This window comes from Manis pentadactyla, chromosome 14 (genome assembly GCF_030020395.1).
Source record: "Manis pentadactyla isolate mManPen7 chromosome 14, mManPen7.hap1, whole genome shotgun sequence".
In the NCBI taxonomy this organism is placed as follows: Eukaryota; Metazoa; Chordata; class Mammalia; order Pholidota; family Manidae; genus Manis; species Manis pentadactyla.
In genome coordinates, this window is record NC_080032.1 from 44,227,694 (window position 1) to 44,252,715 (window position 25,022).

The 25,022-nt window shown below is 40.0% G+C and overlaps 2 protein-coding genes across 6 annotated transcripts; one reads left to right on the top strand and one right to left on the bottom strand.

Annotated features, from left to right (window-relative positions):
• Positions 1-856: 856 nt before the first annotated feature.
• On the bottom strand, positions 857-3,635 carry RPL15 (ribosomal protein L15). 2 transcript variants are annotated; one of them, XM_036886173.2, is made up of 4 exons: positions 3,493-3,635; positions 2,638-2,819; positions 2,028-2,164; positions 857-1,210 (listed from the first exon to the last, which is right to left on the bottom strand). In XM_036886173.2, the coding sequence occupies exons 2-4, from the start codon at positions 2,807-2,809 to the stop codon at positions 905-907; spliced, it is 615 nt and encodes a 204-aa protein (XP_036742068.1). In that variant the 5' UTR covers positions 2,810-2,819; positions 3,493-3,635; the 3' UTR covers positions 857-904. The 2 variants fall into 2 exon arrangements, with proteins under 2 accessions (XP_036742068.1, XP_057347917.1); XM_057491934.1 differs by having other exon boundaries at positions 3,376-3,509.
• Positions 3,537-24,829, top strand: NKIRAS1 (NFKB inhibitor interacting Ras like 1). Of its 4 annotated transcripts, none has more exons than XR_008993786.1 (5): positions 3,537-3,790; positions 12,565-12,675; positions 18,402-18,477; positions 21,109-21,216; positions 23,578-23,713. XR_008993786.1 is itself a non-coding variant. In XM_057491933.1 (4 exons), exons 1-4 carry the CDS (start codon positions 3,537-3,539, stop codon positions 23,818-23,820), a joined length of 684 nt encoding a protein of 227 aa, XP_057347916.1. In that variant the 3' UTR covers positions 23,821-24,829. The 4 variants fall into 4 exon arrangements, 2 of the variants coding, with proteins under 2 accessions (XP_057347916.1, XP_036742069.1); XR_008993787.1 differs by having other exon boundaries at positions 3,629-3,790; positions 18,236-18,477; XM_057491933.1 differs by lacking the exon at positions 21,109-21,216 and having other exon boundaries at positions 23,578-24,829.
• The last annotated feature ends 193 nt before the right edge of the window (positions 24,830-25,022 follow it).

Consider the following 25,022-nt stretch of genomic DNA (forward strand, 5'->3'; position numbering starts at 1 on the left):
GTGTTTTTAAATAAAGCCAACAATTTTTCCCCAGAGGAGAATTCATGATGGTCACAAATTAACACTTAATAAAGCGTTTAAAATTCTAATTAAAGCTAATCTTCTACCCCCACACTCATAAAGGTTATTTGATGGCAAGTTTTCCAATCCTAGCACCAACTAATAGCTTACAAACCTTCCTTTCCCAGTTCTTCAGTATTCTAGAGATCCCATGTAGTTAGGGACTGAACCAGCAGCCTCCACCTTTTATGTGCTTAACAGCACTATAGAGACCAAGACAACTTTCATCTTAACCAAGGTATTTTCACTTCTAAGAGAATCCTCTTACCAGTTTATTCAACTCTCCTAAAAATGATGGCTTTTTAACTTTTTTCATAAGCAGCAGTTAACGTAAATGGGAGATTGGACAATCTAAATGTGGACTTAATCTAAAAACATTTTTATGCATATGATCATGATAAACTAGGATATCCTTCTCATTTCCATGTAAAATCCCATTTAAAGTTTGTCCTTGCCAAACAGCAGAGACAGCCACTTGTGAGTGTAACAAGAGCACTGCACCACCCCGTAAAGCTGTAGGTTTCATCACATGCATAACAAATCTACATGGCTAGCTTCTGCATTCCTTTTACATAATTTATTTTACACCTATTTTTACCAAAGCATTGTAAACACTGACATAAACTCCCTAGTAAGATAAAGGACAAAACGTTTCTTACTAGAAACAGGATATACACCATCACTTATAGTATTCAGACATTATTGCACTTTAACTTTCATTATTTGACAATGCTTTCATGAAACAATCTGCAGACTAGTTTTAGCAAATTAAAGAACACTTTTAAGCAGACACAACTGTCCTAAACTGTTTATTAGGTGAGAACTTTACAAACATTACTCCTCCTCAGCGGTAGCGGTGCAGCTGCAGAGTGTTGCGCCTCCTCCAGGCGGCACGGCGGGAACCACCAATGGTGTGGTGGAACTTGTGGCCCTTTCCAAGGCCACGGCTCTTGCGGCCTGCCGAAGTCAGCCCTCGCATCTCCCTGTGCTTGTGGACTGGCTTGGTGATCCACTGGGTGTCAGGATTTCTTCTGATAGCTTTATGGAATGGATCAATGAGGATAACCTCAAAGAATTTGTATGTGGAATCTTCACCAACCCAGTAAGAATTCAGTACTCTCAGAGCCCCACAGTGGCGTCCAGCTCGTTCCTACAATAGGAAAAAAGGCCCAAAGTCAGCCTCCCACATTTCCCAGAGTAGCAGATTAGTAAGAATTCTCTTTAATTCACCACACCACTGTATCAGAGACTGAGGCTATTCACTAAACTACTCAAAATATTTTTACTAAGCATCTCCCCACAGGCTGGACTGTATGATATGGTAGACATACTAAAGTAACACATACAGACATCCTTAATTTTACAGTTCCCTCTTTTTATTACCCTTCCCTAAGGAACAAATGTTAAAAAAGTCTAAATTCAGGATTCTGGAACACTGTTTTTTTCTGATACAATAGAAAGGTTTGCAAACTTTTATAGAAAATTTTTATTTAATGTATTACATTTTAGGCTTTGCAGGCTATAATGCCCCTTTTGCAGTCTTGTTTTTTTTTTTTTTAAAAAGCAAAACATTTTTAGCTCATGAAAGGCAACAGGGCCCTTGTTAGCCAACTGCTGCAACAGAGCATAGCTTAATTTATTAATCCAGAAAGACAACTTGCAAATGACCAAGAAAATCAGTAATATGAGTAAAGATATAGCTTCTATGCTCCTGGCGAGATTTGAAAAAAAACTTAGTACCCTTCAAAAGCTTTGATTCCAGGTTCACACTAATCACAAAACATACTTTCCTATATGAGCAAAGACAATCAGTAACAAAGACTGGTTAAGTCTTTGACAGTAATTCTCTACCAAGATTTAGTAGTCACAATAGGACTCCCCTAGGTCCAGGTTAACAATAGAAAAGGTGCTCTAATCCTTCAAACTGCAGGTGGTGACCAATTAACTGCTACTCAATAGGCACTTACCTCTGCAACAGACTGAAGGCTTCTAGCAAACTTTAGCTGGTTAACACCGTGATGCACAGGCTTGCCGTAGGTTGCACCTTTAGGAACTGGGCGTTTGCGACCACCACGGCGCACCCGAATCCGATATATGACATAACCTACAAAGACAACATTACCATGATCTTATAAAAGCTATGAAAAGTGGAAGACTCAATGACTTGTTACTAATGCTCCAACATTACTTCAGATAGTAAGTCAAACACTATGTATGTGACGGGAAGTAAAATAAACACGTTTTAGACTCACATTAAAAAAGAACATTCTAGTATTTTCCACAATACGTATGTTAACTACACAGGGAGATAGTGTCACATCTCAGTCCCACTCGTTTTCGTTTAGCTCAGGATCATAAAGATTTGAAAGCTGTGACACCCTTGCTCCTTTAGGCCACTGTGCGCACAATGATTCACTGGTCGACAACTTCTATACATCGCTAGCTGAAGACTGCTTCTGCCAAAGCCCGAAGTGACGGAAGATGCTAGGGCGCTAGCACCTCTTCCGCGTCACCGGTTTCTGGCAGTTCCCGGGGAATGTAATTTCATCCAAGCATCCACACAAAGGTCCCACTCACCTTGCTTGGCCTTGTACCCCAGCCTGCGCGCCTTGTCGGGCCGGGTGGGACGGGGGGCCCTGTGGAGCGCCGAGAGCTGGCGGTATTGCCAACAGCGCACCCTGAGAAGAAAGCGCATTACATCCGACTGCTTCTTCCTCCATAGTTCCTGGATGTACTTGTAGGCGCCCATCTCCGCTTACCTGCAAGATAAACCCGGGTATTAAACATTTCACCCGCTTAAAATATAGAGAAGACCCCGTCCTCCGTCCATCTTGGTTGCCCACTAACTGCAAGGATGCCAGAGCAGGAAAATGGCTCTGCACGAACTGCAGGGAGATGGCCGACCCAGCCCTCATGCCGTGCCCACGAGCCGCGCGGTCACCCCGCCACCCAGGCGCCAGGCAGCGCGGGTCGGCACTCCGCGTTTCTGCCGTACGAAGGGACGCGGACGCCGGGCGGCGAGGGACTGCGGCAGGCGGCGACCCAAGGGCCCGGGCTGCAGGGAGACCTCGCCGACAGCAGAGGAAGGTGGTGTTGCCACCCCCGCCGAGGGTTAATCCCCAAGAAAAAGCAAATACCCCCTCCAACCCGCCGGCCTCACTTTCGTACGCCCTAGGCCCGGATCCCCGCTCCTCAGCCCCACGCCTCCTTTTCTTTCATGCGCCGGGCCCTGCTCGAAATCGCGCCATCACACCATCCTCCACCCCGCCCCGGGGGACGCCTCTGCATTGCCGCGCTGCCCCATCATGATCGCACCCTCGCCGCACAGCAGGCAGGACAAACTCCGAGGACGCAGGGTCCCCGAGCCTGGATGGCTGAGGCGAACGGAGATGAGCGGCGGATGGAGGAGCGAATACAGCCCACACAGCCTACCTAATGGCGGCCGCCAAACGGAAAGGAAGACCCTTCCTCCCACAATGCTTTTGGGCTCCTCCCCCACAGGAGTCAGCGTCTTTCCGGTGGGAAGCTGCGGCCGCCCGGCGCCTCATGGGACGTGTAGTTCCGGCAGAGAGCCGGGGGACGGGTTAGGCCGGCCGTGGTGCAGTCTGCGCTGCTGTCCCGCCCCTGCTCCTCAGGATTCCGGCTTGAGCGGCAGCGGCCACCCGAGGCGAGAGTCCGAGGAGAGGCCTCGGCAGCCGAGCGGCCGCGACCGATCAGCCGCCGGGAAGAGGCAGGTTGGGGGCGGGGCTCCGGTGGCCGGAGCTCTCCGGGGAGGCGCGCCGGTTAGCTTTCTGGAGGCGGCGGGTCCGCCTGGCGCAGTGCAGGCCCCCCACCCGAGACGTCGCAGCAGGGCTGCGGTGCGGCGCCGCCCCCTCTCCCCCGGGATGGGCGCAGGAAGATAGGCCCCGAGGCGGCCCTCTGGCCTCTGGGCACGGCCCCGGTCGCCCAGTGGGCCGTGTGCGGTGCCGGGGCTTCTTAGGCCCGGCTCCGAGGGATTTTGCCATACAAAGGGCCCCGGGGAAGGGGGCGCGGGCGGCTCGGCGCTTCTCCATTTCCTTGCCTTTCCTGCCTGCGGCTTTGGTCCCAGGTTTGCCCCGACAGACCACAGTTTTTTTGAAAGGCAAAACATGTATTTGCCAAGACCTGGTTGGCAGGTGCGAGTGTTTCGGAAAGAAACGGCGAGAAAATACTGGCGTTTTGCGTTGCGTTCTTAATTCAAAAATGGTTTACCAGCATTTTTGCGTCTCCAGAACATGCTCATTTTTTATAAAATCATGTGGTTTAATCTTACAAATTGTGTGGCCAAGGTGTCAGAGAATTATATTTACCTTCTAGATTAGCGGGTTTGGTTATTTTTTTCCTGTTTTCCTTTTTGTTAATTGCAGCTTTGCCATCATAACAATCCTCACATGGCTTGTTATTTCATTCAACAAATACTTAAATGCTTAATACGTGCCAGGCACTGTCGCAGGTGCTGAGGATGCAACTGTGGTCAACGCCGATTTCATAGCATTCTTGGAAACGGGGAATAAACATAAGTGAGATGTATGTTAATGTCGGTGGTGTTAAGCGCTAAGGACAAACATTGGCGGGAAGGAATAAGGCAATGTTCGGGTGGGAGTCAAATGTTTGGATGGAATAATCAAGGTAAGTATTCCTGAGATGTTGGAGAAAAGACCTGAAGAGCCTTGGAGATGTGGGAGCCGGTGAGATGAGAGAGCAGGTGAGAGAAGATGGTGCCTTGGACCACTTCATTAGTGATGGTGGTCCAGCCCTTGATGTGTTTCAGAGATGGATGGGATGTGGAGTGTGAGAAGAATGAGTGGGGAATGATTGACTACACAGTTGGGTGTCATTTGAAAAGAAGATTCTGGCAATGTGACTAATCACTGCTAATTATTAAATAGTGTTTGCAGTTTTGTTGCTTAATTTGCCGTTTCTCAGCTTTGCAAAGATTTGGATTGGTATTTCCAATTGATCTGTGAGATTCCTGAGGACAGGGGTCATTTCTGGTTTTGGCCCCCCATTTGTTCCTCATGCCTGGCATTATGGTAAGCCCTCAGTGAATATTTACTGAATGAATAAGAGAGTGGTAAGATAGAATCTGCTTAATATATTTTATTATGTGCAATATTGTTGGCCAAACCCATTTAATGAAATTTTAGGTATGTATAATGTATTCATACATGGATAAGTAAAAGATTGATCACAGTACATGAAGTTTATGTAGACAGCTATGCAGTTTGGAAGTTTTCCAGTGTGATGCTTATGTAGTAAGATACGTAACATCTGTCTATGATGTTAATAGTGTTTCAGTATTAATATTTTTCTGTTTTAGAAGTGCTGACAATTTGGGAGAGCTGTTTCTAATTGCTCTTCAAAGAGAATATTGACTAAGCTCAGTGTTTTCCAGAGGAATGGACCAGGTCATGTTTTTATTTTCTAGCAACATTATTGATTAGCCTGGAAAGCAAAGCAATATGTAAGACTGCATTGGATTTTGCCTATTAAGCATGTTCTTGTACTCATTTACATCAGCTGAGGAATTGTCACAGATTGAATTTTGTTGTCCAACAGTATTTTAGCATATGGACTATAATGAGTAGCTCTAACTACTGCTTTTTGTACTGACCCTAGTGCTGATGCAGTTTCTTGGTAAGTAGTTTCTGCTCTCATAGCAGCCCACTGTTAGAAGGAAGGAAACTTAAAGGTCATCCATCTACTCTGGAGCCTTTAAAACTCTTGAAACCTAGGCTTATGTAAGAGGCTTGGCCACCCAGGATCTGTTCATGTGATTTAGGACCAATTCATACTGCAGATGACTTCCTTTTCGTATTTGGAAGGAAATCGTGCATATTTATTGTTTGGGAATTATGAAATATCTGTATAGCACTAAGCTTTTAGTAGCTTTTGTTTGTGAATTTGGGTATATATGTGTGAGAACCACTTCTTATATATAGTATGAGACCCCACCATTATGATAATATATAGAAAATAAAGTACTTTTGAATGTGTATTTAATCTTAGGAATTCAAAATCTTACATAAATATTTTTTAAAGAGATAACACTTTTTAATTGATAGCAGTAGGTCACCAATCTTCAATTTTAGGTGGTATTGATTCTACTTGAAGACAATTGGGAATTTAGAATGTTTCAACTATTCTTTGATTAATCACACTTATCCTTCCATCTTTCTTTTCTTTTTGATGGTGAATAAAATAGTTAACATGGTCTATTCTGTGTTATCTCTTCCCTTCTCTTTCCTTTTAAAAACCTTTAAAATCCTTACCTGTGTTTGTGTTAACCTCTATTCAGTTACTTTTACCATTTGCCCTTGATAAAAACCTCTCAGATATGCTAAAACAAATGCCCTAATTTATTTATACACAAATACAATAGTACAGATTTTTAACAAACTTTTTCTGCTAATCCTAGTCTCAGTGAGTGATCAAAGTACAAGTGTAGTATACCACTTTTGAAGCAGGTATATTAAGATTTCCAAAAACTCTTTAGAATATTTGATCTCTGAGTTTCTCAGGATTTGGTTGGTTTCAGTATTTTTCCAGTTTGCTGCAGTCCTCAGCATTCATATTTGCCTCTGTTTTACAGACGATCTGTTGCTGTTAATCATTGGGTGTTTTTTCTGTAGAACTGCCTGCTTTCATTCAACTACAGCATATGCCTGCCCTTTGAAAGTACCTTTTATTATTATTATTATTTTTATAAAGTGTGGTAAAGGGACCTTTTTTTTTAACAGGAAGGGGAGAAGAGGTAAGGGTTGAATTGTCAGGCTAAAATATTTTCAGAGGAAGGGAAATAAAATAGAAAAATCAGAATTTAGATTCCAACAGCAACTTTTTCTGACAACAGAATTGGCCTGTGCTGCCATCGTAATTCTTATCCTCTGTAAGATTTATTTCTTCTTCATCTTCTTGTTTAGTGGCATGTGGTTAGGTGGCAACTTACTGTACATTTTAACTATCATCATTAAAAACCTTTTGAAAGAAAGATTCAGTGGTATTCTAACTTAACAGGGGACCCACAATATGCAGAGAGAATAGAAGCCTATGATGAGGTGACATTAAATTGATCATAAATTCAGAGGTATGTGTAGAAAACCTTTTAAAATAGGTCACAGTTGCTGACATAGGGGACACCATACCACAGATGATCAGTGTTACACTAAGCTCTGCCCTTCATAAATAAAGGCTGAGAATTTTTCCATTGTAGTAATGTTGGGAATGTTTTAAAAAGTCCCCTAAGAGAAGTGGTTCTTCTGGAAGCAAGTGATAAATATTCTTGGGAAAATTTGGAAGGCTCCCAAGCATGCCACCCAGGAAATAATTGTTGCATCGCATAAGTGATGTTATTTTTTCCTATAAGATGTAGTGTGAGGCTCACAAACACATGGAGGCTTAACAACATGCTCCTAAATAATCAACGGATCAATGACCAAATTAAAATGGAGATCCAGCAATATATGGAAACAAATGACAACAACAACACAAAGTCCCAACTTCTGTGGGATGTAGCAAAAGCAGTCTTAAGAGGAAAGTATATAGCAATCCAGGCATATTTAAAGAAGGAAGAACAATCCCAAATAAATAGTCTAATGTCACAATTATTGAAATTGGAAAAAGAAGAACAAATGAGGCCTAAGGTCAGCAGATGGAGGGACATAATAAAGATCAGAGAAGAAATAAATAAAATTGAGAAGAGTAAAACAATAGAAAAAATCAATGAAACCAAGAGCTGGTTCTTCGAGAAAATAAACAAAATAGATAAGCCTCTAGCCAGACTTATTAAGAGAAAAAGAGAGTCAACACACATCAACAGAATCAGAAACGAGAAAGGAAAAATCACGATGGACCCCACAGAAATACAAAGAATTATTAGAGAATACTATGAAAACCTATATGCTAACAAACTGGAAAACCTAGGAGAAATGGACAACTTCCTAGAAAAATACAACCTTCCAAGACTGACCCAGAAAGAAACAGAAAATCTAAACAGACCAATTACCAGCAACGAAATTGAATCAGTAATCAAAAAACTACCCAAGAACAAAACCCCCGGGCCAGATGGATTTACCTCGGAATTTTATCAGACATACAGAGAAGACATAATACCCATTCTCCTTAAAGTTTTCCAAAAAATAGAAGAGGAGGGAATACTTTCAAACTCATTCTATGAAGCCAGCATCACTCTAATACCAAAACCAGGCAAAGACCCCACCAAAAAAGAAAACTACAGACCAATATCCCTGATGAACATAGATGCAAAAATACTCAACAAAATATTAGCAAACTGAATTCAAAAATACATCAAGAGGATCATACACCATGACCAAGTGGGATTCATCCCAGAGATGCAAGGATGGTACAACATTCAAAAATCCATCAACATCATCCACCACATCAACAAAAAGAAGGACAAAAACCACATGATCATCTCCATAGATGCTGAAAAAGCATTTGACAAAATTCAACATCCATTCATGATAAAAACTCTCAACAAAATGGGCATAGAGGGCAAGTACCTCAACATAATAAAGGCCATATGTGATAAACCCACAGCTAACGTGATACTGAACAGCGAGAAGCTGAAAGCTTTTCCTCTGAGATCGGGAACAAGACAGGGATGCCCACTCTCCCCACTGATATTCAACATAGTACTGGAGGTCCTAGCCACGGCAATCAGACAAAACAAAGAAATACAAGGAATCCAGATTGGTAAAGAAGAAGTCAAACTGTCACTATTTGCAGATGACATGATATTGTACATAAAAAACCCTAAAGACTCCACCCCAAAACTACTAGAACTAATATTGGAATTCAGCAAAGTTGCAGGATACAAAATTAACACACAGAAATCTGTAGCTTTCCTATACACTAACAATGAACTAATAGAATGAGAAATCAGGAAAACAATTCCACTCACAATAGCATCAAAAAGAATAAAATACCTAGGAATAAACCTAACCAAGGAAATGAAAGACCTATACCCTGAAAACTACAAGACACTCTTAAGAGAAATTAAAGAGGTCACTAACAAATGGAAATTTATCCCATGCTCCTGGCTAGGAAGAATTAATATCGCCAAAATGGCCATCCTGCCCAAAGCAATATACAGATTTGATGCAATCCCTATCAAATTACCAACAGCATTCTTCAATGAACTGGAACAAATAGTTCAAAAATTCATATGGAACCACCAAAGACCCTGAATAGCCAAAGCAATCCTGAGAAGGAAGAATAAAGTGGGGGGGATCTTGCTTCCCAACTTCAACCTCTACTACAAAGCCACAGTAATCAAGACAATTTGGTACTGGCACAAGAACAAAGCCACTGATCTAGTGGAACAGAATAGAGACTCCAAACATTGACCCAAACATATATGGCCAATTAATATGCGTTAAAGGAGCCATGGACATACAATGGGGAAATGACAGTCCCTTCAACAGATGGTGCTGGCAAAACTGGACAGCTACATGTAAGAGAATGAAACTGGATCACCGTCTAACCCCATACACAAAAGTAAATTCAAAATAGATCAAAGACCTGAATGTAAGTCATGAAACCATAAAACTCTTAGAAAAAAACATAGGCAAAAATCTCATGGACATAAACATGAGTGACTTCTTCATGAAGATATCTCCCCGGGCAAGGGAAACAAAGGCAAAAATGAACAAGTGGGAGTACATCAAGCTAAAAAGCTGCTGTACAGCAAAGGACACCATCAATAGAACAAAAAGGTACCCTACAGTATGGGAGAATATACTCATAAATGACAGATCTGATAAAGGATTGACATCCAAAATATATAAAGAGCTCACACACTGCAACAAACAAAAAGCAAATAACCCAATTAAAAAATGGGCAGAGGAGCTGCATAGACAGTTCTCTAAGAAGAAATCCAGAGGGCCAACAGGCACATGAAAAGATGCTCCACATTGCTAATCATTAGAGAAATGCAAATTAAAACCACAGTGAGATACCACCTCACACCAGTAAGGATGGTCACCATCCAAAAGACAAACAACAACAAATGTTGGGGAGGTTGTGGAGAAAGGGGAATCCTCCTACACTGCTGGTGGGAATGTAAATTAGTTCAACCATTGTGGAAAGCAGTATGGAGGTTCCTCAGAATGCTCAAAATAGAAATATCATTTGACCCAGGAATTCCACTTCTAGGAATTTACCCTAAGAATGCAGCACTCCAGTTTGAAAAAGACAGATGCACCCCTATGTTTATCACTGTACTATTTACAATAGCCAAGATATGGAAGCAACCTAAATGTCCATCAGTAGATGAATGGATAAAGAAGAGGTGGTACATATACACAATGGAATATTACGCAGCCATAAGAAAAAAACAGATCCTACCATTCGCAACAACATGGATGAAGCTAGAGGATATTATGCTCAGTGAAATGAGCCAGGCGGAGAAAGACAAGTACCAAATTATTTCACTCATATGTGGAGTATAAGAACAAAGGAAAACTGAAGGAACAAAACAGCAGCAGAATCACAGAACCCAAGAATGGACTAACAGTTACCAAAGGGAAAGGGACTGGGGAGGATGGGTGGGAAGGGAGGGATAAGGGCGGGGGAAAAAGAAAGAGGGCATTACGATTAGCATGTATAGTGCGTGGGGGGCATGGGGAGGGCTGTGCAACACAGAGAAGACAAGTAGTGATTTTATAGCATCTTACTACACAGATGGACAGTGACTGTGAAGGGGTATGTTGGGGGGACTTGGTGAAGGGGGGAGCCTAGTGAACATAATGTTCTTCATGTAATTGTAGATTAGTGATACCAAAAAAAAAAAAAAAGATGTAGTGTGCTGCTCTGGAAATGAGTGCTGCTATTACTGTGCTGTAGTAGTGGTAGCATTAAAGTTTTTCCTGTCAGTGGTTAGTGTTGTGGCTAATTGCTTCATAAAAAACTGCAGCCTTTAGAAAATAGGGACAACTTATGAAAAGTTCATTTATTGGTTAATGTTGATGTTGGTAAAAAAAAATCGTGATGTAAAACACACATGCATACTCAGAAAAGTTACCAACATCCCTTTTACATGAATGCTTATTTGAATATTGTTGTTGTTCTTTGATTTCAAGCCTTTGGCATCCCTCTTAGAGTTATTGAATGTTCTACAGTCTAGGTAAGAAGAGAATTGGGGGAAATGAGGTGGTAAGAGATGGCAAAAGACAATGTGGAAATCACAGTTTGGAGGTTCCTCAAAAAAACTAAAAATAGAGATACCATATGACCCAACAATTCCACTTCTGGGAATTTACCCAAAGAACTTAACAAAATCGCTGATTCAAAAAGATATATGCACTCCTATGTTTATTGCCACATTATTTACAGTAGCCAAGATATGGAAGCAACCAAAGTGTCTGTCAATAGATAAATAGATAAAGAAGATGTGGTACATATATACAATGGAATATTATTCAGCCGTGAGAAAGAAAGAAATCTTGTCATTTGTAACAACATGGATGGAGCTGAGATTATTATGCTAAATGAATAAGTCAGGCAGAAAAAGGGAGATTCCATATGATTTCATTTATATGTGGAACCTCAGAACAGAACAAAATCAACAAATAGACTTACAGACACTGAGAGGGAACTGGTGGTTACCATGGGGTGGGTGGGTGAAATAGGTGAAAGGGATAAAGACATACACACACACACACACACACATGCACGCACACAATGTGTGAACTGAAATTCTCTTACCAAGTTATTCTGTTGTATTTAATGAGCCTTTTTTCCCTTTCTGCCTTGGCTGGTTCTGGTACCCTGCCTTCTGGAAAATAACAGCTTTGAGGAAAACTGAAGAAAATTTTACCTGATCTTGCTCTTCCTTGGATATGTTAGGGAACTGGGAGAATTGAATTTTCCTTTTCTTTCTAGTTTTGCCTGAGCAATTTCTCTAGCACTAAGAAGTATGACTCGAAGTATGACTAAAAGAGCCTGTGGGACTATCAAAATCCCATTTCTCACCCCCCTAAGACTAACAGTAGCATTAATAGCATTAACATTTCTTTAAAAAGTTGTGTCCATTGTTTATCCAAATTTTTATTTTGATACCTTCTTAAATTTTTACTTAAACATTAATTTTTCCAGGTAAATTTTGATGAACAGGCAGTCTCTTTCAAAGACTGATCTCATCTAGGATTCAATTAAGATTCCTACAGACTTAATTCATATTGAAAGTCTTTATATAAAATGTGTTTCTTTTTGAAAACAAACATCTATTTTTATCTACATATATTTTTACATTTATCTAGATTATCTCCATAAAGTTATATAAGAAACTGGTAACACTCTAAGGGGACAATGGGAGTCTAGGAATGGGGCTCGGGAAGAGAGGCCTTACTCTGTATTATATTTGAAATTTCCCACTATTTTAAGTATTACTGATTAGATTTAAACATAGAAAAAGGATAAAGTTTGAGAGTATACAATTTTAAAGATCTTCTGTTCTTTTCACAGTGATATCCTGGGAGAAGATGGGAAAGGGCTGCAAAGTTGTGGTTTGTGGCTTGTTATCTGTGGGGAAAACAGCAATTTTGGAGCAGCTCCTTTATGGGAATCATACTATTGGTGAGATTATTTTTCCCTGTTCTCTCGAGGCTTTGGGAATTGCTAGGGGTCTGTTGTGTTGGTTGTGCTGACCTAAAGGTGGGTGATGGTACACGGAAGTGAGATGTAATCCAAAGGGACCAAAAGGATCACAGTAGTCAACAGACTGCGGTGGGGGAAAATAGGGGAGAGAAAAACAAAATCCTTGTTATAAAGTCAAGCGTGCTTGCTGAAAGTTATAGCAAATAAGAAAACAAATATAAATTTTATATGTATATTTATATCCTTTGTATATATAGTTTCCTGTGTTTTTAGATACTGAATAGTGGTCTCAGTCATAGAATCACTGACTTAAAAATACAGTGAATGATTTCTCATTCTTATTTCAAACATGACTCTGCAGTAATGCATTATAGACTTTAAAAATGGAAACAGCTGTTTGCTGCAGTATGACCTAATTTTGTGAATTGGATTATCATTCATTCATTCATTGTGTTAAATAATTACTAAGTATATGCTGTGTAATACTGTGTGCCTAGTGAGGAAACAGAGGTGAAGAAAATAGCATCTCTGGCAGGTTAGAATGAAATGAGGTTTGTTAGAAAAGTAGGATTGTAGGTCTTTAACGTATTTACCTCTGGCAAGTAGCTTAGAGCACATTTCAGTCTTTTTATTAACCATTTTGATGAGCTCTACTTCTTTTCCACCTGCCCAAAATAATATTTAATAATTTTGGTTAAATCCATATCTGTTTTTTATTATGATACTTGTGCCAGCAGGTCTCCAACTTTTTGGTTTCACAGTTCCTCCTGTCATACATGCATGCTAACTATTGGTTCTTAATTTTTTACCTCCAGATTCTAAAGAAATTATGCATGGGGGGGAAATCCCTTTACTCTTTTAAAACCCCAAACAGCTTTTGTTTATGTAGGCTCACTCTTTTGATACTTTTACTGGATTAGAAATTAAAACTGGGAAATTAAAAAAATATTAATTAAAATAATAAAATTACATCTAAGGTAACATTTGTATTAAAAATAATATTTTCACATTATTTAAAAATAATATTTTAGTGAGAAGATGAGCGTTGATTTACATTTTTGAAAGTCTAATATCCAGCTTAATAGAAAGCAGCTGGATTATACATCTGTTGTGATATGTTGTTCTAGTTGAAATATGTGAAGGAAATCTGGCTTCACACAGATATGTAGTTAGAAAAGGTAGGAGGAGTATTTTAGTAGACTTTCCAGGTAATTGTGGGTATTCCTCTTTGGTATTTCACTAGAGCTCAACAAGTGATGGTTACTTAAAGGCCATTGCAGTGTGGAATCTGAGACTCCATCAGTGAACTTTTGCTGCTCTATTACATTAAAATCTCATTGATCTATCTTGCATGGGTGGCTTTACCCAGTGATGTTTATGAATATTACCAGTATTGTCTTCTGTTATTTCTTTTCTTTCTGTTTTATGGAGGCCAAATATTTGTTTTGTTACTTTAGTTTTGTTAATACCTTTTGATAATTCTTCCACATGTCCAGATGTTTCTCAGTTTTTCGCAAGGTCGGCTGTGTCAGATCATTTTTTTTTTCTTTGAGATATCCTTCTAGGACCTCTCAGTCCTCTTGTACAGGCCTGTTGCACAGCTATCACTATGGAACTTCCCTTTCTCTTTCTCCCAGGGTTTGATTTTCTGTTTCCTAGATTTCTTGTCATCTTCTTTTGATTTACCACCTTCTTTTGGTGAAGCACATCATCTAGTACTTTTTTGGGTTGAAAAGTTTAGAGCGAGATGGAGTATCAGGTAATGACAACCCTCAAAATGCCCTCTGTTCCTGGTGCATAATAGTAATTCTGGGGCTTCTGAATAGAGACATTTACTATTGTCCCTGTGATTCCCTTTACACTCTGTTAGACTCTCTTCCTGGATCCAATATATTCCTCTTCTTATGATTACATGTTAATTTTGATGGAGGGCCTCCTCAAATACTTATCTGAGAAAATGTACACAATACATTTCTTGAGCCTTCACGTGTTTGAAAATATATTTCTCACAGTCGAATTATAATTTTGATGGGTATAGAATTCTAGATCAAAAATAATTCCTCTCAGCATTTTGAAAGCACTGCTTCATTGTCTTGCTCCTTTTATTATAAAATGCATCATATATATAGAAAAGTACATAAAACATAAAATGGATGTATGATTTAATGAATAATTATAAAACAAATCTTTGTGTAATCTCCATACAGGTAAAAAAAATAGAACATTGAAGGCACTCTCGTAGCTCCCCATGTTCTCTCCAGTCACAGCTCAACCCTTCCCTTGACTTTTGCTTTAATTAACCCCTTTTTGCTTTGTAGTTTTGTCACCTATGTATGAATCACTAAATAATATAGTTTATTTCTTGCCTGTTACTGACTTTATATCAATGGAATCATACTGTATAAATTCTTCAGTGTCTGGCTTCTTTCAATCTTATCTTCGTAAGATTCTTGATAGGTAGCTGTGGTTTAATTTTCATTGCCTTCATAACATGAAAATACACTTCATTTTATTTGTCTCTTCTGTCTTAATGCACATTTGGGTTGTTTCCAGTTTGGGGCTATTAGAAATAATGCTGCCGCAAACAGTCTTACACATTTGTCCAGTAATTATGTGGACAAGTTCTGAGGTAGGTATCTAGGAGTGAAGTTACTGGTTCATAGAGGATGAGTGTTATCATTTATCAAATTCTATTATGTTCTTCTATTGTTGCTTTTAGAAGCTGGGAGCCATTATGATTCTTGATACTTTGTGGAAGCTCTTGGAGTCTCTTCTTTGTTCCCAGTGCTCTGAAATTTCACAGTGGTGTATCACAGAGTTAGTCCATTTTGTCCAGGGCACTCAGTGGACTTGTTCAGTGATGGAAACATATATTCTTTGGTTCTGAATCATTTTGTTGATGTTTCCTACCTTTATGTTCTCTCTTTCTGGAACTTCCTTTTGAATGCTAGACCTTCTGGACTAGTTCTCTAATTTCGTTTTTTAAATCTTTACTTTCTTGTTTTCCATTTCTCAGTATTTTCCACTATTTGGGAGTTTTTTCATCTTTAATTTTCCAACCCTTCTATTGGGTTTTCATTTCTTAATATCTGTTTTTACCTCATGAATGCACTGTCTTATCTCTGAATGTAATATTGGGTAGTTTTTGTTTTCTTTGTGTATTTTTTTTTTTCCTCAAAGGTGGTCTTTTCTGATTTTTTGGTCTCTTTTCCTCAGGTATCTTGGTAATTATTGGTTGTCAGATATCTGGTAATTAAGAGTGGAGAACTAAAAAGTTAATTGAAAGCTGTAAGCATGTGGATAGGATTCATGACTTTGAGCGTCACTATAATATGATTTAGGTTGGGCATTTGTTGAGGAACCCTAGATGTTAGCATATTTAGGATTTTTCATTTTTCACTTGCCAGATTCCCCAGATTCCTCTGTCTGGAGGATAAAGGCCTGCCTGCTAAAGTTTTGGGAGCAGAAGGAAAATGTCACTTAACTGCCCCATTTTCACCATGGAACCCATACCCTGTATCCCTCAGTCTAGGATCCCCTCTTACCCTCTGCAGAGTTTGCACCCCCCCCACCCCACCCCCCACCCCCGTCTTCTGCTGGCCTGGGGGAGGGGTAGCTGCCCAGCAGCATGAAGTGGGAGAGGAGAGCTAGGGGGCTGATGGAAGAGGCACGACTCCAGTTGTTTTATGGAGTAACAAACATCTCAAAAGGTCTAAGTTAATAAGGGGAGGAGGAGAACCAGACTGGCTTTGGGTAGATAAAACATCCACCAGGACAAAAGTCTTGGTAGTTTTTGCCTTTACATTCAAAGCCCAGTAAGTTAGTATCTTATTTAAATAGCCTTTAATTTCCTTAAGGTAGCTTAATTTGTGACAGAATGATACCATAGTCAAATCTATGAATAATTTTCCCCTACTAAACATTGAATTCCTTAATGTAAAGAATTATGCTGATGAAAGTAAATTTTTGGTTTCTTGTGATCCAGTCTATTTATCATTACATGATTATCCCTTTTAATCTAGTACTTTATGGAGACTTAATATTTATAGACATTTCTATAAGGCACCTTTAAGAAATAATTCTATAGTATTTAGGTTGTTTAGGAAAACTCTAGCAAGTTTTCAGAAACCTATTAATATAGTTTGTTTTATGGTATAGGATGTTATCCATATGATTGTACTGCTGGATATAGCTTATATTTAAATATGAATATGGTTACTGGGGCCATACCATACCTGTCTTATCATGCCTCTCACTATTTATTAAAATTCAGTGTTAATTTTCTTCCATTAACCCCCTTATCAACAAATGATTATTGAGTACTTGCTGTGGACACAGAGTAGTTTGTTTCTCTCAAGGAAGTTATAGACTAGTTGGAGACAAACCTGCAAAAATGGAGAAGAGTAAAATGTATTTTAAAAGGATCACTCAGACAAGAAGATCACTGAAGTTGGGGCAGTTATTAGCTCATTCATTCATTCAGCAAACATTTGTTAAGGACTTTTTATGTGTGTCAGTCAGTTTTTAGTGGTCATTGCTAGAAGATAGATTAGCTACAATGCTCGCTTTCAAGGAGTTTACATTTCAGCTTTGGAGGGGAGAGATAAATATAGAAAGATTTTAATTGTTAAGTACTAGGCACAGAAAGAGTAGAAAAGAGGGAAGGGGATTATCAGAAGAGGATACACAAAATTGGTATTTCAGTAGAGTCTGGAAAGAATATGAGGTGTTACTGATCTATTGCAGTAGTTCAGGGGAAGATAACCAAGCAGATGTTTAACAGTAGAGTAGCTGATTGATGCTAACTTTCACCCACACTTTCCTTCTTCAAAGAGACCTCTGAAAACTGCCCAGGTGGATGGTGATCAAGGAGGAGGAACATGTGTGGGGAGGAAAGAGCACAAGTTTTGTTAGTTTGAAGTACTTGGCAGGACATTCACATAAAAGTGCCCACTAGGTACTTGGGAATTAAGGCTTCGTGCTCAGGCCCAGACTGGACATTTAAGTTTTTGAAGCCTTTAAACAGACCATGAAAGTAATGGAAGTTGTACAGAAAGAAAGCAAATTTACCCCAGGTCCTGTCCTTGGCTCTGAAGGAGAAGAAAATAGGGCCATTTAGTTGTTGAAGCTACTTTTAAAATCAGCCTTTAATTCTACAATCTAGGTATTGAGTTCTTTGACTCTTGTTAAGAGTTACTTCTTAAAAGTATATAATAGTAAATCTCATTGCCAAATTTTTATTTCTATATTCATTTACTATAACTGCCTTTCATTTTAAAATAGTAAATGAAAATACAATTCTTACATGTAGTAAGTAGGGAAATGGATGTAGTAAAAGGGAAACTAGAAAGCCAGCTTCTAAAGGACAAGAAAAAAATGACTTAGTAGTTATCCAAAACAAGTAATTTCTTTTTTTAAATTGAGGTGTAATTGATAATAACATTATTAGTTTCAGGGATACAAAGTAGTGACCCACTATTTATATATATATGGGGGGGGGGGAGGGTATGTATTAAGAGTAATTTTTTCTTAATCCCAGGAATGGAAGACTGTGAAACACTGGAAGATGTGTACATGGCCTCAGTGGAAACAGATCGGGGAGTAAAGGAACAGTTACACCTTTATGACACTAGAGGCCTACAGGAAGGCGTGGAGCTGCCAAAGCATTATTTTTCATTTGCTGATGGCTTTGTTCTTGTGTACAGTGTGAATAACCTTGAGTCCTTTCAAAGAGTGGAGCTTCTGAAGAAAGAAATTGATAAGTTCAAAGACAAAAAAGAGGTAAATGGCTATGTTAAAAATGCCAACTATGAATAATACTATTTAAATTGCATTGTGGATTTTTAGGCAGTTAGAATGTTTTAAACGCATTACATTGTATTTCTAGTACCTGTGCTCTTTTCTTAGCCCCAGAAATACAAACCTGAGTTCAATCAGGGCTAGCATTTGACTTTCTGCTTTGCTTGTTGCCATGTACAAGTTGAATTTTAATGATTCCCTGTCTCAGGTACTACATAATTCATTTCATACTGTTTGAGATCACTGTTTCTTAGGGCTCCTTATTGTCTCCTTGGCTAAGTAGGATTCTTGTCTTCAGCCTTACTAAAAAAAACAAAACAAAAACAATAAATTACCAGATTCTACCTATTTACCACTTAAGATCTTTATGCTGGTCTGTAAAGTCTTATATGATCTGCTCATGCCTCTTCATCTTATCTATCTTTTCTGTTGGTCCTCTGTCACTGGACCCCAGTGACACTGGTCTTTCTGTTTTTCCAACATGGTAATTTTGTTCCCCTATTAAGTCATCCTCAATTGCTAGTCCCCCTGCCTGGAACTCTCTTATCCTAGGTCTTTCTCCAGATTTCCACATGGCTGGCTCATCACCTAGGGAACCATATGATGTACTCCTGACAACACTGGCTTGATATTCTTAACCTAGACTTTTATATTTTATTTTTATGTTAAACTTTTTGAGATAATTATGGATTCACATGCAGTTTTAAGATATAATACAGATTTCCAGTTTTCCTCAGTGCTAACATTGTGCAAAACTATAGTACAGTATCACAGCTGAGACACCAAACATTTCATCCCTGTAGGAGCCCCCTCATGTTAGCCTTTTATGGTCAGACCTCCTTAACCTGACAAACACTAATAATCTGTTCTCATTTCTATTGCCTTGTCATTTCGAGTGTTAACACAAATGGAATCATACAGTACGTGACCTGGATTGGGCTTTTTTTGCTCAGCACAATTCTCTGGAGAGTCAGCCATGTTATTGCACCAGTCAGCCATCCGTTCCTTTTTATTGCTGAGTGGTACTCCACGGTATGTGTGTACTAGGATTTGTTTCTAAACTTTCACCTGTTGAAGGACATCTGGGTTGTTGACATTTGAGTTTCATTATTTTGAATATTTACTTTGTGAATAGATAATATTCACAAGGTTCAATCTTCAAAAGATATAAAAAGGCAAGTAATGAATGCTCTCCTCTCACCTGTTTCCCGTCTCTCCCATCTTAGCAGATACTGTTATTTTCTGGATGGAGTATGTCCATATTTCCCTCCCTGCCCACCAAAAGTCGGAAGTAGTTCACCGAACATGCATATACTTCAATCTTGGCTCGTTTCTCAGCTTTTCTGCCTCAGTCTCCTTAGCTGTAAAATGAGAGTAATAATAGTATCGTCCTTAGATGGTGGTTATGGGGATTTAAGAAGCACATTAATTCAGCAAATGCTTACTGAGCCACTGCATGACTGGTATTATTCTAGATGAGGTGCAGGCAATACAGCAGACAACAGTCCCTGTTACCATAAAGCTGTTTCAAGGTTGAGAAGGGGGAGACATTGAACAAATATGTATTATGAAGAGTGATGCCATGTAGAAAAAAGTAAAGCAGAGGAGGGCATGAGGTTCCTGCTTTCTGTGGGATAGTGGAGGTTTCCCTGTTAAGGTGACCTAGAGAGACCTGAAGGGAGGGAGGGGGCCCAGCGGGTGTCCTGAGGAAGAGTGCTCCTGGTGGGAGTACGGAAGTCTGGGGCAGGAGTTTGCTGTGTGCTCAGGAGCAGCAGTGAGGCAGAGCGGGGTAGGAGATGAGGCAGCACGTGGATTAGAAGCCATAGATTTTGAGCAAAGGAATGACATGACCTAGCTTAGGTTGCATTCATTTATTTTCATGTTCATTTTTTAAGAATTGAATAGGCAATTTTGCCCACGGTTCAAATAAAAATGACATATAAAAAGGGCTATGGTGAGTTCTGGTTTCCACCTGTCCTTAGCCACTGAGTTCCTGTACCTCAAGCATGCTTTGTAAAATATTTGTACTACTACTTTTTTTGTTTTCGGGGCATCCTTCCAAAGTTTCTCTATGTAAATACAAGCAGAAATACACATTTTTAAATCTTATTTTCCCCTTTCTCACACCAGAGGTAGCATATTGTTTTATACCTTGTGTTTTTCACATAGTATATACCTTGAAGTATCAGTACTGATTTTTTTTTAACTGATGCATAATACTCACCATGTGGTTGCAGATGTATCATACTAATTTAACCACTCCAAAAGTGATGCACTTGGGTTATTTCCAGTCATTTGAACTTATTAACTATGCTGGGTGAACTTAGAATCTAAGCTGGGTAAGGGACTTATGAACTATTATGAATAATCTTCTATATTATTTTGTACATTTTAGGGTATAGATGTAAGGTTAGCAGAAATGGGATTGAATCAAAGGCTGACTATATTGCCAAATTACCTTCCATAGGAATGGTATGACAGGGCCTGTTTCTCCAATTTTGACAACGTGTGGTTAAACTTTTGGATTTTGTGAAGATTCTGGGGGAAATGGTAATTCAGTAGTTTCATTTTCCTTAGTACTAATGAGGTTGAGCATGTTCTGACTTGTTTTAGAACGATCACTTCAGCTGCTTTGTTGACAAGACAGTCGGAGGATGAGGTGAGGAACAAGGAGTTCAGCTGCAGTGCTGCTGCCTTGGAGATGTGGCCATGTGCCAGTTGGTGAGTTGAGGAGGACCCAGCAAAGGAGTCTAAGTGGCCACTGGGGTAGGAGGAACACCAAGAGATGAGAACGTCCAGCAGGCACGTAAGCCAGCACTTTAAAAAGTAGGGATGCGCAAAGTCACGCTGTGGATAGCTCACAAAAGCTGAGGACGAAGTAGTAGTTGTCAGCCTTTAACTTGGAGGTCTTAACATAAACAGTTTTAGTAGAACAGTGAGATGAATTCTGGACTGGATATAAGACAGAATTGAATACAGCAAACAAAGGGTAAATCTGTTGGCCCATAAGGGGGAACAGAGAGGAGCTGGAGAAGGATGTATAAAAAGAGGTTACTATTTTTTTAAATGAGAGCTACTGGAAGCTAATGGCAATGATCCAATAGAAAGGAGACAATTGATGATACAGGAGAGGGGGCAATGGCTAGTGACGTCTGTGTCCAGGTTCAAGAGGATGGGCTCTGGAAGATGGGTTCATGCGCTTGGAAGGTGTTGGGCTATTGGATGTGGTGGTAGAAGCACACGAAAGTTTTCTTCTATTTTCTTACTGAAATAGTATGGGCGTCCGCTGAAAGTAAGGTGAAAGAAGATACTGGAGGTTGGAGAAGAGGGCCAAGGTAGGAGATCCCCTCTAGTTAGTGGGTCAATGGATGGAAGTACATTTGCTGGAGACCACCTCTGAGGTCAAGTTATGAATGGGGACCAGCCAGCAGAGTTGTTTTTCTCCATCCACACTCAACGTTAAGTGGTGAGATACAGAATGTGATTTAGAGGTCAGTTTGTGGGGGTTTACCAGGTGAGTACAATGGGCTGATAGTGAGGGGGTAACTTAAAAGAATCTAAGCTGGATGAGGAACTGAGGACATGAGGGGGGTTGAAGGACAGTAAAAAGGTAGTAGAGCCAGTGGATTGTAGGTCCTTGTGTTTAGAATTGTTGCAATCAGGATTTAGCCATGAACTAGGAAGGCAGAGGTCAGCCTGGGATTCCTGGAATTGAGGTCATAGAGGGCACCAGTATAATAGTGAGAGCCAGGATGTGTTCATGGGAGTGAATGGTGGAGGCCAGGATGATGATTAAAGTCTTGGGAGAAGTCAGTGAGCCGAGACAGGGTTACTGAAGGGTCATCCACCTGGCTGGGGACATCACTAGGAATTCAAAAGCAGTGTGGGGGTGACCTTGAGCCAGGTCTGTAATGAGCAGGGTGGGGCGGGGAGCAAGCAGTAGGTAGTACAGACTAATAGCACTGGCCTTCAGTTTTAGGTCGTTAGGGAAGGCCATTGCTGGAGGCAGCTGAAGGGACAAGGACGACCCCTTACAAACACCAACCCCACCGCTGTGGTAGTGTGAGTGCTGCAGAGCTGGGCTGGGTTTCAACAAGGCAAGAAGGGAAGAGCATTTGAAGCAGAGATGTGAGGATGTAGGGGGACAGAATTTGTTGAAGTCTAGGGGCAAGTCGAACAGTTTATGCAACTAGAGGAGAGGGAACTGGAGGTCAGACTAGGCTGTATATGAAGATGAAAATCTGGGTGATGAAGACAGGAGGGCTTGAACAGATAGATAGCTCCTGCCGAGAAATGAGTATGAGATTTGCCAAGAAAACCAGATCTCTGGAGCCTGCGTCTCCATCCTGCCAGAGGCACAGCCTTAATTGGAGCCCAGGGAACTCAACTCAAAAGCTCAAAGGTCCTAGTTCAGAGCTGCCCCTTGGAGGTGACTTCTCTGACAATTCTTGCTGTGCCCCACTTTCCTATCATGTTTTATTGTCTTTACAGTCACTATCTGAAAATCTGGGTATTCTCTGTCCTTCCCCCCACCATCCTTTCTCCCCAGCCCCCTGGCTCTCACTGCCTCTGGACGACAGTGTCCTGGTCCTAGGCAGTGCCTAGTGTGTAGTAAGTATTCAAGCTTAAGTGAATGATTGCTTGCTTTTCGTGTGAAATGTTCCTGTCTGTCTCTGTAGTCAGCAAATATTTAGTGCTTGCATCAGGCACTTCATGATTAGGGATAATGTGAACAGGAAAAAATTCCTATTCATAGGAACTTAGGGGTACAGAACTCTGCCAGCTCCAGGGAGTCCTCTTATATTTTGATGTATGTATGAAAATAGACATTTTTCAGTCAGATTATCATCTGTATCCTAGATACTAATTTCCCCAGGTCTTCCATTCATACCTGAGTTGAGTAACTTCACCTGTTGAAATGTTTCATCGTTTGCACTCAGGAAGGAGAAGCAAGGTTAATGTTTTCCTCAGCTAACACCTGAGAATCGGTTATGATAAAGAGTTTGTTAATTGGGACTTTTTCCATTTTGTCTAGGGACTGATGTTGCCAATGTGTGATCTTTTTATCCATTTTTCTTTCAGGTAGCAATTGTTGTATTAGGAAACAAAATTGACCTTTCTGAGCAGAGACAAGTGGATGCTGAAGTGGCACAGCAATGGGCAAAAAGCGAGAAGGTGCGGCTGTGGGAGGTCACAGTGACAGACCGGAGAACTCTGATTGAGCCATTCACTCTGTTAGCCAGCAGACTTTCCCAGCCCCCAAGCAAATCAGGATTCCCTTTGCCTGGGAGGAAAAACAAAGGGAACGCTAGCTCTGAGAACTAAGAAGCGGTGACATCTCACTGTTCAATAGTGACTGCCTTTCAGTGTCTGTGAACATACTTAAAATAGACCATGTGTATCTACCTTTGGTCCTTAGGAAACCGCTAAGGAAGTAATTTAATGCACTTTAGGTTGTAACTAAATTATTTGGGCTAAGTTTATTATTATTGCGTGGTAAAATATTTTCATTTTGGTTACTTGAAACTTGTCCCTGAAAATAGCACCTTTATTCTTTATATTTTTGTTGCACTTGTCAAAACAGTAATAAGTTTGGGTGGTGTGCAGATGTACCTATGAGTAACTCTCCCCACTAACCCAACTGCAGAAGCTGCTATTTCTGTGTTATATAAACTTCCTAGCTCAACCATAACTTCATTTTTAAAAAGTTCATTAAGCATCTGTGGGATTACAAAATGACATTTTTTTGTGCATCCAAATTGGATCACAAACAGTAAACAATCTATAAGCAAGCTAAATTTTATTTTATGGAGCTCCTGCTACACAGAACAAATCCTATGAAAAGCTTTCATTTTCCACAAAGAATACTATACCTTCTGGAACAGGTTTCTGGATAGGCAGTCCTGTGGAATAAAATGTATCATAAAAGTATTGCATGATAGGTAGCCTTCAAGGTAGATTATCTGCACTTGTGCTATGATTTTAATTGTGTTTAGCAAGGAATTTTAAAACATCTAGTAGATTTTAACATCAAGCAACACTTGAAGCTCAGTTGGCTCAGTTCAGTGAGTTCAAGTCAAGTACTACTGTATATGAAAGCTGTAAATAAAACTTAACAAATCAGCAAGTGCTACTGTAGAGTTCTTTAAAATCTCTCATCACAAATACATTTTTTTGGTCAAAAATTATCACCTAACATATGCTAACATCCTTCCCATTCTTCTCTCCCAGTTTGTATTGATCCAGCTTTTTTCCTATGTATCATCTGACTTTTAAATAAAACACTACATCCAGCAGTTTGCTTTTTCCTAATAAATTCAACTTAGATCTGTTAGTTTGCGTAGTTTTCCATATTCTTTTTACATGCGTAATGAATATAGGCACTTTCACCCTGTGCGCCTGGGTGAGCACAGAGAACTAGAACCACTTCGTTACCCTTAGTACTGACAAACTGCCTAGCTGGGTTCTCATTAGTACAGCCGCATCCATCATGTACTTGCCACATAGCATCTGCAAGTTAGAAAATG